This window comes from Pleurodeles waltl, chromosome 3_1 (assembly GCF_031143425.1).
Source record: "Pleurodeles waltl isolate 20211129_DDA chromosome 3_1, aPleWal1.hap1.20221129, whole genome shotgun sequence".
Lineage (NCBI taxonomy): Eukaryota > Metazoa > Chordata > Amphibia > Caudata > Salamandridae > Pleurodeles > Pleurodeles waltl.
In genome coordinates, this window is record NC_090440.1 from 936,126,605 (window position 1) to 936,139,304 (window position 12,700).

Below are 12,700 nucleotides of genomic sequence, written 5' to 3' on the forward strand. Positions count from 1 at the left end.
CTTGTAGTTCCACAATTCTGTGCTAATGAGTGAGTCCATGTCTCTGCAACTAGATGTTTGCATCAAGGAAGGATAAAAGTGACTCTTATTGTGAGTGGCATGGAACAGCTATGCTATAATGATTTAAAATATTGTTTACCTCATAGAAGGAAGAGGAGATGACCTTGTCTCCTTTACAATAGTCCTTCTGACATTACACTGCATGAGTGGACTTCATTAACACCTAGATCTGCTTTTATCAAATCTTTGGGTCATAGTTACCAGGTGCCCACATCAGCCAGTCCTGCCTTTTTAACCTACAGCATAGTGTATCCTGAGACGTTTAATTCCAAAGTTACACTCATAAAAGTGAACCTATATATATCAGAAGCGAAAGTGATGGTGAATGAAAAGCGAGGCCTGTACTGTCTGAAAGAGCCATGCATGACATGGGGCCACTTGGAAGCCAGATTGTCTTATGCACATTGGCAAGTTTTCATCATTCATCTTTGCCACCATCAGTATGACTAAAGGACGAGCCATAAGTCTTTTTAGAGAGAGGTGAATAAAAGTACACATATTCCTACAAATAATATTTTTATGTGGCTTTACACTTTTCTTCCAAGCCGTTTAATTAAGACCTTAGCAAGTATTATGAATCCATGAATTATGTTTTTTTCCCCAGGGCTACCGACTGAGGCCTAAAAAATCTGCTGTGAATTGACCTCAAATCCTTGAGGTAAACTGTATGTGGTGACATATAACCTTGTCTTGGTGTCAGCAAAATCTTTTTCTGATATTGTGCTATTTGCAATAAACGTTTGAATTGCCTTTTATCTAGGTGTTTTCCAAAATTGATCGACAACCATCAAAATAATTTAAGAACCTTTTCTGCATTTGCTTTTACTTAAATTTTAGAGTGAAACTGTAGTACAGTGTCATATAATCTTGGTATTTTGGTTAGCACACATGTTCGTATTGTTTGTTGGCAACTTCGATTCTAAAATACAAAACCAAATTTAATTAGCTTTTTCCGCTTACATTTTACACCATTTCAATGTAACTCTAAAGCAAAACTACATATCCTATTTTCTTTAAATCTAATTCTTCTTTGGATACAAATATTGGCATGTGTGAGTTACAAAGTTTTTGTTTCTTTTAAATGCCAGTTCCCAGCTTGGAAAAAATATGAAGGCCCGAGTCAGAAAAGTTTTTTTCCCAGAAGTGTGTCTTACTAGAAATTTAGGAATTAATCAAAAAAGAGTTTGGAGTAAGAAAGCACAGCTCTCTGAAAGAAAGCTAACTTGGCTCTGAGATAGTTCCAGAAATACATGTTCAGGTTTTTAACCTGGACAGGTTCCTCGAGGGCATTCACTTTTCTGCTCATTTCCGCCTGCTGTCCAACAGATATTGAGCAATCTTCCAAAAAAGCTTGAGGCTTTAAGACAGGTGTAGGGGGCGAATACCTTTCATCTGAAGTCATGGTTCCTAGCGTTTTGTTTTGCATACCTTTCACCCGAAAAGAGACTATTGATTTGCTTTTGTACATCTTAACTGTGGGAAGGAGGTGGAAAGAGGGGTTGCGCAACAAGTGCAATGCAGATTTCTAATTGAGCCCAAATCCCAGCGTCTTTGGTGAAAGCGCCCTCTCTTTTCTCTCGGCAGTCACGCCCTGCCAGGGCCCCTGGCCATACTGTAAACAGGGCTTTCTGTTAACTGCTAGATCAGTGCATTTGTCATGAGCTGCCCTCAGGTGCGGGGCGACGTGCCTGAAATATCTATTTTCTGACAGCTTGGCCTCCTCGATGTTTATCGACATCTCAGCGTTGTAAAGAAGCTGATTTGCCTCTGGGCGCTAACCACCAGGAAAGGCATCTCTGCAAATTACAACTTTCCGAGTCAAAACTTCGACTTTTTGAGGCGTTTTTGTCGCCTGCATTAATTAGTGTCTCCTACAATCAGAGGGACAATGCAGATAAAATATCACCAGCGACCGAGATGCCCTGTGTCTGTGGGTTGATTTGAAAAGATTGTAAACTAGGCCTTAAATGGACAGTCTAAAACGATGGCACTGGACACTGGGATACATCGTGCTTCACTACACACGATTTTGGTTTCCTAAAGAAGAAGTATCATCTTAAAAGCTGTACATTTCAAGAACTTGCCGAGGCACCTGGTCAGTAGAAACTAGCTGAAAACCATGGACACAGAGTCAACAGCCTCTGCCCCAAGATGGCCTCCAGTGACGCAAGCACAAACCAAAGTGTCTTTTCTCTAATGTGTGTATACCTTTCCTTCTTCGTGAATGTTCCACACAAAAGACAGCGCATTGTAGGCCACTTCCTCGATGTGCTGAACAGTGTTGAAATTTTCTTTATAGTCAGCTGAAATCGAGACATGAAAGTTACAGTTATACCAGATATCTCGAGACGAACTTTTGTTAGATATTATCTAGCCACTATTATATTACAGTTTGACAATCTTAATGTTAACAAAACGAAAGTGCAGCAGAAACGAGAGATGGCACATAAATAAAGCATTAGCCTGCAAAACTGTGTGAACCTGATGACAATGTCAAATATAGGATACGATTACGATCTACAGCAGTGAAAAGTGCTGTTTTTTTAATTGCACATTTAGATGGTTTAAAATGTAAGTGAATATACTAATGTTTAAGGCAGTGGTTCCCAACCTGTGGTCCGGGGACCCCTGGGGTTCCCGAAGCCTTCTCAGGGGGTCCGCAACTGCTTAGAAAATTACAAAATATTAATAAATATTGATAAATAAGGTCCCAAGCTTCCAGTAATGACTCAGTGGAGGGTCCCCGGATTCCAATGGTGACTCAGTGGGAGTTCCTGGGTTCCATTAATGATAAAGTGGGGGTCCACAGAAGTCAAAAGGTCGGGAACCACTAGTTTAAGGCATTCTAAAATGCCTGTGAATAGCTGACATGGTAAAATCTACATGAAACTGTGGAGGGAGTTAATACCGAGAGTGAAAGGCTATCTGTAAGTTTCAAACACAGCATTATGCCCTAGCCACCAATTATGTACTGTTTGGGCACCCAGAGCACATACTTGTGTGCCAGACCCAGGCTACATTTTTGGATAACCACTGCATATGTAAACGATTTCCCATTTGGATGTGTTGTATGTAAACATACCTTATCTGGACATTCTGAAAATGTGACATGGTTTCAACCCCCAATGACCCATGCTGACACCGAGGATATAGACTCAGGAAGCAATGCTGACTAAGGAGAGCGGAACAAGATGAAGAGAGTGTAGGGAGATGTATTCCCTGGTAAGTGAGGCTGATGTGTGTAGTAACGCCTACATGACCCACTAAGAGTTAAGACCAGCTTATTCATTCTAACCACAGTTGTAGTTTGTTAGTGCTGTATATGCTGCAGTGCTGCATACTATTATCTTCCTTAGAGGGGGCTTTTGCTTATGCAGGGCTCCATCAGTAAGGACTTTCTGGCGCAGGGTAGGATGCTCCCGCTCATGAATATGGATGAGTTCATAGGTCCCTGCTGAATAGTCTGATTTACCTGACAGCCCACTTTGTACATTCAACACAGGGCAAATGATCTGTCTCTTACAAGATAACATAGTATCTAGATGCAAATGTGCTGTATTGATAGCGAGTAACATCTATCATTAGCTCAGCAAGCTACTTTTTATATTTTTTTTATAGTTTCTGTACTCAACTGTCTTTAAATAAAAATATTGATAACTTATGAAGCAAACAGTACAAACCGATTTGCCTCTTGGCACTTGAATAATAAGGGATACTATCAAGAAAACTCAATATTACACATTTTATCTTCTTCAGCGGCTTGAAAAAACTCTAGTGAGCCATTCTGTCAATTCAACTTGTGACCTGCGTTCTCTGGGAGCTGCACCTTCCAGTTAAGTATCTCTCCGCTACATTACATGAATATATACTTAACATAGTCCAGTTTTAAATTACTTGTACCTATTTAAATATAATGATCTTTATATTTGATAAAATTAAATGATACAAATAAAAGTGCTTCTTTCACAAATCCAATATATACAGCAGCTCATCATACCAACATCGATGACCCTCTGCTTGGCGGTGGGCTGCCGCGAGTGCCAGTGCTTCCAACATTTCAGCTGCTCTTCTGGATTCTTCTCATTGTCGAAGACGACCATGACAACGCTCTGTGGACCGGAGGAGCAAGGGTTAAGTAAAAAATGTTCTATATTTTTGCATTAAAAATACTAGTTTGATTCTAGGTTCTCCACATGTGGGTGGTGGAGAAACAAGAACTGCCAAGGGGTTCAACAATGGATCTGTGCCTTTGAGTACATTTGGAGACTTGGGCAGGCACCACAAATCAGAGGTACATTATATTAATAACACTGTTTGTATTTTTGTTTCTTTGACTATCCTGGCTTGTCTTTTTTCCTGGTCGTGCCCTGGAAACATTACCTACTTCTTCCTCCAGCTCCGGCCCTCCTCCCAAGGACTGATCTCTACTCGCAGTGTGGGTGCATTCTTGATCTTCTTACAGTGAGGGAAAGACAACAGTCCGGTCCCTACCCCGCCCACCTCATGTGAATGGGGAAATGCAATTTAGAGAAGACTGCTCACTGGGGTATTGGGAAACTGATTTTGTTGTGATTGCCTGAAACTATGAAGAAGTGAGAATCAGCTTTTTTAGAATATCCAGCTGTGACTGATTCCTTGTGTTTTCCTAGCGTCTACAGGCTTATGTCATTTCCTCCCAATCAGACCTCGTGTAAGACTAATGAGTCATTTAGGTGATTTTGATGAGTAAGGAATGCATTGGCTGCTGGATACTCAATGTGTCATAGGGTGACAGGACAAGGCTATCTACATTTTAGTATTTTTAAATACACTCTAGCACTTTTGAAGCATAGAATTGAGGGAACCACGGCACATCCAAATATTCAAAATAATGTCCTTTATTCTTCTTTTTGGTTATCCATTGTAAAACATCAGCTGCGATGTTCAATGTAGAAACAGCCGACACGTGTTTCGTCGTAACAACAACTTTTTAAAGGCTTGCTGATATAGTATATTGTACTCAAAGTGTGCCATTTAAGTCCATATTGCGGCATTTAAAGTGAAGAGTCCTTTCCTATATGAATGTACTCCATGTTGAGTTCTGAGGTGCACTATAAGACTAAATCAATAGTAGCACCTGGACCATAGTAAGTCTGACCGTAAGGCTGTCCGTGTACACGTATAGATCACAGCATGTATGTAAGCATGGTTGCACTTTAAGCTTTTGCACTTTACCATTTTTGGTTTAATGTACACTTGTTTTGGACCTGAGTTCTGGATCCCAATGGACAAAGAAGTAATATTGTTATGTATTGGATTGCCGTACTGTATTGTAGACTTTTTTGTTAAATGCCTACCCTTGATGTACATGATACGGGTTGCTGCACTTTAGTATTCTTAAATACACTGTTCATTTTAGCAATTTTGTAGCATGGCTGCACTTTAAGCCTTAGCACTTTTATTACTTCTTCCTAATGTACATTTGCAACAGAAGTGGGTTGTGGATGTCAATGGACAAAGAAGCAGTATTATATTGTATTGTATTGTCGTACTATACTGCAGACATATCACTTCATAAACTCAACCTTGATGTATTGATTTATTTTACCCTGCTCAATAAAAAATAAAAACCAAATCAGACCTCCTGCAGCCTGAGCTCATCACTTGGCCTTCCCAACCACCGCTGCTGGTCTCATTCCCTTGACTTGCGAGCCCCACCTGTAGCTGCTTGCCAGTCCCTTTCCATTTGCCCTTCTACTCTAACCGTACATAAACCTTCCTCCAATGGCAACCAGAATGGGTCACTAAGTAGAGATGAGCTAGGTTAAGGGTGTTTTCCTGTGGGCTTCCCTGCTCGCACCTGTTTGGGTTAGGAAATGCCTAGGCCTCAATCCCTTGACATTTATCTCACAATTATCTTTCCCCTAACCCTTTCTTATCGCAAATTAATCTAGCATGCCAGCTAGATTACTTCAAGAATATTATCCTACTGCTGACACTACTAGTACAGGGTGTGGCATATGTCCAGTTTATTGTAGAAGCAGGTCGCTCACTGATTGACTCCACAAAGCCCTGACACAGGCTGCTGGTAATCAGCGCATGGCCGTAGATTGCTCCTCTTTTTCTGCTGGGTGGAAACTAAAGAGCATTTATAACCAGTGCATGTTGTGGGCTACACCTGGATGGACTCTATAGAGCATTCATTCTGACTTCCTGTAAAAATTTCGCACTAAGGGCTACACCACTGCCACTCCTGATGCCTTTCGCCTGTGCACTCCTCAGGGTTGTCATTCTATTACTCCTAGTAATGGCTAAAGAGGCTTTAATAGGATACCCTTCCTCTTGCATGCCTGCAGGTTACTTCTCATCTCTCTTGGGTGGTCCCTTGAGATCATTTAGTGTGACTGGCTGTATCCAGTGCATGCCATGGGCTACTCCTCTGGCAATCCTAGGTGGACTCTGTAGAGATGTGCTCAACCAGGCATAACAACAAATCAATGTGTTGCATGCGTTGTATCTCCCACTCCTTCTTCTGCCATTACACGGCTATTTACAGGGACCAGAGGCAAAATAGGAACACCACTCTGGTCACCTCCCTCAATATGAAAATGATTCCATCTTCCAAGCAAATAAACCCCACAGCGCAGCCTGCTACTCGCCTGCTGGGGCTCTTTGGCACCTTCTATGAAGCGCTCTTTAAATGTATTTGCAATTCTATATAATGATTTATCGCCCACACTCCCAGACAAAGAAAACTTAGGGAATTCTCATGGTTTGTGTTTACAGAAAACACTTTCTGCTGAGCCGGGCATTTAGAGAAATGTGCTGGCAAAAGCAACTCCCTCTTGGTTGGGGAAACCCCAAGAACTGCTATGTACAAGACCCGGAAGTAGTGGGGATTTCCACCGTTTCCAACCTGCGATCTTTCTGTGCGTTTCCCTCAACTGCCGACTGAAGAAACTCACATATGAACATTAAACTATCTCTTTTTAAAACAAACAGGACAAAGCAAATTTCATATTTTATTCAATACAACGAAAGCTTTATGTTCAACTATATGAGAAGCAGTCTGAAAGTTCTCGAGAATCGCATCAGTTTTGTGAGTTCTTTCGAAGTTTACAAACTGGGCCTTAGTAATTCTGGGTAGTGCTGCAGGTTTTGTAAAGTTAACCTAATATTTCAGAAGTTTTGCGAGGTTATAATAGAATCAAAGACTGGGGACCGGGGGTTGACACTGACATAGCTAGGGTGCCATGGGCCCGAATACAAGCAGGGAAAATGGGCCCCAATGCCTCAGGTTCGTAGTAAAAAAACAGCTACAGGTGTGATGCAGCGGAACCCAGTGCCTCTCCACCTGGTGCACTGTGGATTGCTATGCTCCAAGTGGAAGACGCCTCATGAGTTGCTTGGAGACATGAAAGTTATTGGGTAGCTATGACAGGCTCGAGATTCAGATTTACCACTAGTTGAGACGCAAAGCTATGAAATCTGAATATTACCATGATTTCTCTTTAATTGTTAATTGACTTTTGAATTGGGTATGTGTGCGGGGCTCCGAAGGATGCACTCTGGCCAACAAAATATTTTAGGACAGACATAGCAGGATTAACAAAAGGGCTACAAAGAAGATACGGATGTATAGATGAGGAAACAGCTGCATGTGGTGTAATCCTACTGGCAGAACCTACAGCCTACACAAGGCAGAGGGTCCCTGAAGTTGCTTGGAGGTTTGAGGAAGGTTGCAATATGGCGGCCCTCCTATTTAGAAAGGCTCCACCAACCTGGGAAATGGGCATATTTGATCAACCCTGAATGGCCAGCTAAGTGTATTGCTGGTACACTCTTAGAGTCTATGAACAGAATATCTCACAATGAGTAACACTACTAAGGAATACCATTTCTTGCTTTTTTATCCATACAAACAAAGAAATCCTTTTACTGAAGAAATGTTGTACGTGTTGCTTTTGCAAACAATGTAGCACATACAATCCCGGCCCAGTTAGTTGCTGCCGATCCTTTCTTGGGTTTTGGTTGTGTATGTGCATGTGTATGTGTGCAAACAATGGTATCAAAATGCCTTACCTTCACTTTGTCTGAAGATAAATGTAAACACTTTCCTCGCCCAGTTGTTCTGAGAGTAACGGGGTAGAACTGCCCTTTGTTGAGGTATGCCATTGGAGAGTCTCCGGATTTTACATGAATCGCCTTGGGAGAGCCCAGTGTGTACTCAAAGTCCCTGAAGATACCAACAAAGAATGTTCTGTAAATATGTAGGTCCACAATCCAAATACTGCTGTAATAGCAATGCAGTAATACCATAACCTGTATTTGTGATAAAGCTGACAGCAACATTTCCAGAATGCACGTTTCCACATGGTTTATAAGCAATCGCACATAGACCCCTACTGAATAGAGACGACCATTGGTTATCAGTGATTTCCACATTATTCTGTTATCTTGGGACTTGTTGTGACAAATTCCTCAAGGGTTGTCCTGGAGCATATGTCCCCAGAAATAAATGTGGTAAAATTAATTGGGTACTACCACATTACCTGTAATACTTATTTGGCTGTCAATGTCAGTCTCCAACCACATCAGTATTAAAAGGACATTTTGACGTGAGCATCCTTAAGGGATTAAATCTCTGCAGGATGAGCAGGAAATCCACCATTTTGTTAAACCCGTTGTAAAGGAATGGACAACATGAATGTATTAATAATTTAATTCTGTCAAAAACAAACCATGATCCAGAAAGCCCAGGAGGTACATCTGCAAACAGCATTTCATGGTGTAAGCTGGCAAATACCTTAATTACAGCAATTGTGTGTTCAACCAACCTTTTTGTGCCTGAGGGAATGTAGTCCTCAGAGCAGGTGGGTTCAGACTGCGTTCGCAGAATGTCATGAAAGATGAGCGACTGCAAAAGATACAAAAATAGAAATAGATATAAAAAGGCTATCCAGACATGTGTGGACTTTTTCCAATGAATAATTTGCAAGACATTCTTGGGCATTTTGGTTGAGATTCAAGCTCCGATCTTGCAGAATCTCACAGTTGGAGATAATCTTCCGACCTAATGAAGACCACACATTTTGGTCTTCTAAGAACATGGTTTGGGGGTGTTGTATTCTTTTACCTAGAGGAAATGAGCACTCATATGGTTTGTGAATCTGACATACATCTGCTTTTAGCTCCTGTATCTTAAACACCTCTGTTATTAGTAGTATCATCAAATTAGATTTCCTAGGATCTATCCCTAATCTACCTTTATCCACCTTGCCTTAGAGAATCCAGAGTTGGAAACAATATTTCATGTGAGTTCTTGCTAATAGCTTTATCAGCATCAGTACAACAACACTCTTTTGACTATAGGCTTAAAGTGCTTCCATGCTCCCTAGCGTTATCTTGGCTTGTCTCAATGCTTAAGAAACGTTGGAAACTGTCTAACAATGAAAAATCATAAAAGATGCCTGAAGACAAAGGGGACATAAAAGACATTGCAGAAAGGCTGGAAATGCAGGAAGTGTTGTATATTTAGAATCATGAGTGACTTGAGTTGTTAGGCGGATACATGAAATGGTAAAGCAAAGGGGAATGCTTTTTACCATACAGGCAAAAGAAAGCTCCTACCTCAGGCGGATCATCTTTAAATGTGCTATCTGGCTGCCATCGTTGTTGGGAAGGTGCCACATGTACTGTCTCAAACAGAGAGTTCAGAGTATTTTTTTCATAAACGTTGCATGACGAGTCCATGAAGTCATCGGTGGAGTTGGCATCTAACTTGCTGGTGCTTGGTGGGGGTATATTTTTATCCAAGCTGAGGAGGTAATCCAGACCTAAGAGGCTCTGCTTTTTATGTCCATCACAGTACTCTTGTGTCACGGAGGCGTTCTCAGCTAAAAACTTCATGATGTGCGCCGAACTTTCCAAAGTTGAAATATCCGCCTCATACTCCATATTACTGAAATTCCTGCAAAGTTAACCATATATACAAGGTTAGAGAAATACTTCCAAAGTCAACCACAGATGTAGAGATAGAAATCTTTGAATAACGAGCCTGGCCTGGAACCCTACCCAGTCTCTTCCCTTTTTGAAACCAGGTTGTATTTATCTCCTTGTAATCAATTTGCCCATAATGATAGCATATGCCTAATCATTGGGGCTCTTTGACAGCCACAAGATGAATAATGATCAGGAGAGGAAACAATTGAACCAGGGGATGAATACCAAGAAAAGTTATTTACAATAACTTGAACCACAAGTATCCTCACCGTTTAAAAATTAGATGCACCCATTCGGATACAAAAAAAATTCAGGCTTGATCAATGACAAATCTAATGCTCTCATTTGAAGCGTACCAACAGTTTTCTAAGTGAATCATGGGAGACATGGTGAAACAAATGTCAAGTCAGTTTTAAGGAAAAGCATTAGAAATGGAGAAAGTGGATGTAGATGTGAAAGAGGTTCCAAGAGGTTTACTCTAGAACATGGTGCATCAACAGGTCACACCATCATGAGTTGCAGGAGATGTGAATTTTACAGAAATATCAAGCCTCATGGCATCACTATTATTTGTTGTCCTTGACAGACTGATATCCTGTGACATCCGAATAGATTGCATACACCGCCCAAAACACAAGATAAAGCAAAGCAAAAAGAAAAACCTGTGTCACCTTTCTGTGTCACCAAAGCATGCTTTCTGCAGCTCTCCAAAATCAAGCCATCTCTGCAGGCCATAGTGCTTATGTATATTGAACTTATTGTAAGAAATATAGAATGACCACCAGAGAAAGCACACAACTGTTTCTGGTTCACGTAAAGTGCCAATTAAGTGACTGATTTTCATCTGTGACACTATATTTCTCTCATGGATATGCACCATCAGGAGGAAACCCTAAACTGCTATCTTGTAGGTGCCACCATTATTTCCTTTTCTTTTCCTATTCTTTATGTTAACAGTTAATGTAGACCTTGTAAACCACGTACATGTACAGAATCTGAATATGGCATTTACCGCAACTAAGAAGCAAAATAAGGCTGCTATGAAGTCTGCGAAAAGGTTATACTGCACAGAGGTTGCCATACCAAATTTAACACCAGATCACTGCCATGTTTCCCCATTCCCCTATCCGTTCATGTATAGTAGTAGTTTAGCTGTTTTATTTTTCATTTAAAACAGTTTCATGTATGTCTTTGTTTCCACTTTCTCACAGAGGTATGGTAACGACAAAAGGGTCTGAGAAAGATTTCCAAGACAGTTAAGAACTACATGCATGAAGCATGCCTTGGCTTAACAGTAATGGTGGTGGGTAACAAGTACAGCGAAAAGCTGCCAACATACTTGCATACTTAAACCCTGAAGAGTACACATGAGCTGTGTACAGGCAGAAATTATTAGCTGTGTGTGGGATTAGATCATGGAGTGTTGAGAGTTCCACACAGGATGGACCAGTGTCTAATTCCAATAACTTCTAATTACTTTGACAAAAGAAAATACTGCTAAACATTAACTTGAGACCATTTGTCTACTATAAATCAAAGTAGAAAAAGTAAGCATGATTTATTATATGTACATCAGGTTACAGCAGAGAAGAGTCTACCAGGAAAGAAAAAAACACAAGAAGACTTCATGGACAATCCATTTTGATTACGAGACTTGGAAACATACACATATCTGAGTGAGAAGGTTACCACAATACTTAGGGAGAAACTGAAATCGAAAATCATCTAACCTTTTCACTTGGTCGCTTCGGCTGGCTGGCCCAGGTGGAATAGTGACTCTCTTTTCCTTTGGAACCTTTTGAACAAGGAAAAAAGGATTATTACCTACAAAATATGTCCTAGCATCTTAGTATAAAAATTAATCAAGGAAATATGTATATTTTTTACGTGCCACCAGGTTCAAACACTTCCAGTGGTTGAGGTAGATAATTTTCATTCACTTAACATCTTAAGGATTGTGAGAACGGATACTGTATCCACCAAGGGACTAAAATATGGTACTTAGCATTAGATGTCGGTAAAGAAAACAATTCCTTCTACTAAGGGTATTACATTTGAAGGCGGTGCCTCTCTGCTCCCTGTATCTAATTCCCTACACTGCCCTTGCACCATCCTTTTGGCCAATGAAGAGCCAAAATCATGCACATTTTTTATTTACAATGACGATACAATGAGTGTTTCTTAGCACTTTTATAAGGGTTATAGCATGGCCTTCAAGTTCATAAATAGAGCGCACAGAGTATATATTTTAATTGTGGGTACTTGATTAAAAAAGAGAAGTCTGTTACCATTTGTGCAATAGTTAATAATACATTATGGGCCTGATTCTAACTTTGGAGGACGGTGTTAAACCGTCCCAAAAGTGGCGGATATACCACCTACCGTATTACGAGTTCCATAGGATATAATGGACTCGTAATACGGTAAGTGGTATATCCGCCACTTTTGGGACGGTTTAACACCGTCCTCCAAAGTTAGAATCAGGCCCTATGTTTTAGGATGAAATAACAATTTTGTTGTCCATTTTTGTTTCTAACTGTACTGTGTCTTTTGATTGTTAGAACAATTTAAAACTTGATGTCCTACGCTGCTCAAGGCTAGCCCCAATGAAAAGGTAAGTTGATTAACTGACAATCGAAAACCGTATAGCAGTACAATG

General features: G+C 40.6%; 1 protein-coding gene across 1 annotated transcript in view; it reads right to left on the reverse strand.

Moving 5' to 3' along the window:
• GRHL3 (grainyhead like transcription factor 3) overlaps nucleotides 1–12,700 on the reverse strand; it is a 71,704-nt gene that overhangs the window by 29,181 nt on the left and 29,823 nt on the right. The window contains exons 3-8 of the mRNA XM_069223951.1: nucleotides 11,772–11,836; nucleotides 9,670–10,009; nucleotides 8,877–8,956; nucleotides 8,122–8,275; nucleotides 4,058–4,169; nucleotides 2,269–2,363 (exon numbers count right to left, since the gene is read on the reverse strand). Coding sequence (XP_069080052.1) covers nucleotides 2,269–2,363; nucleotides 4,058–4,169; nucleotides 8,122–8,275; nucleotides 8,877–8,956; nucleotides 9,670–10,009; nucleotides 11,772–11,836 — 846 coding nt within the window. The remainder of the gene's footprint in view (nucleotides 1–2,268; nucleotides 2,364–4,057; nucleotides 4,170–8,121; nucleotides 8,276–8,876; nucleotides 8,957–9,669; nucleotides 10,010–11,771; nucleotides 11,837–12,700) is intronic.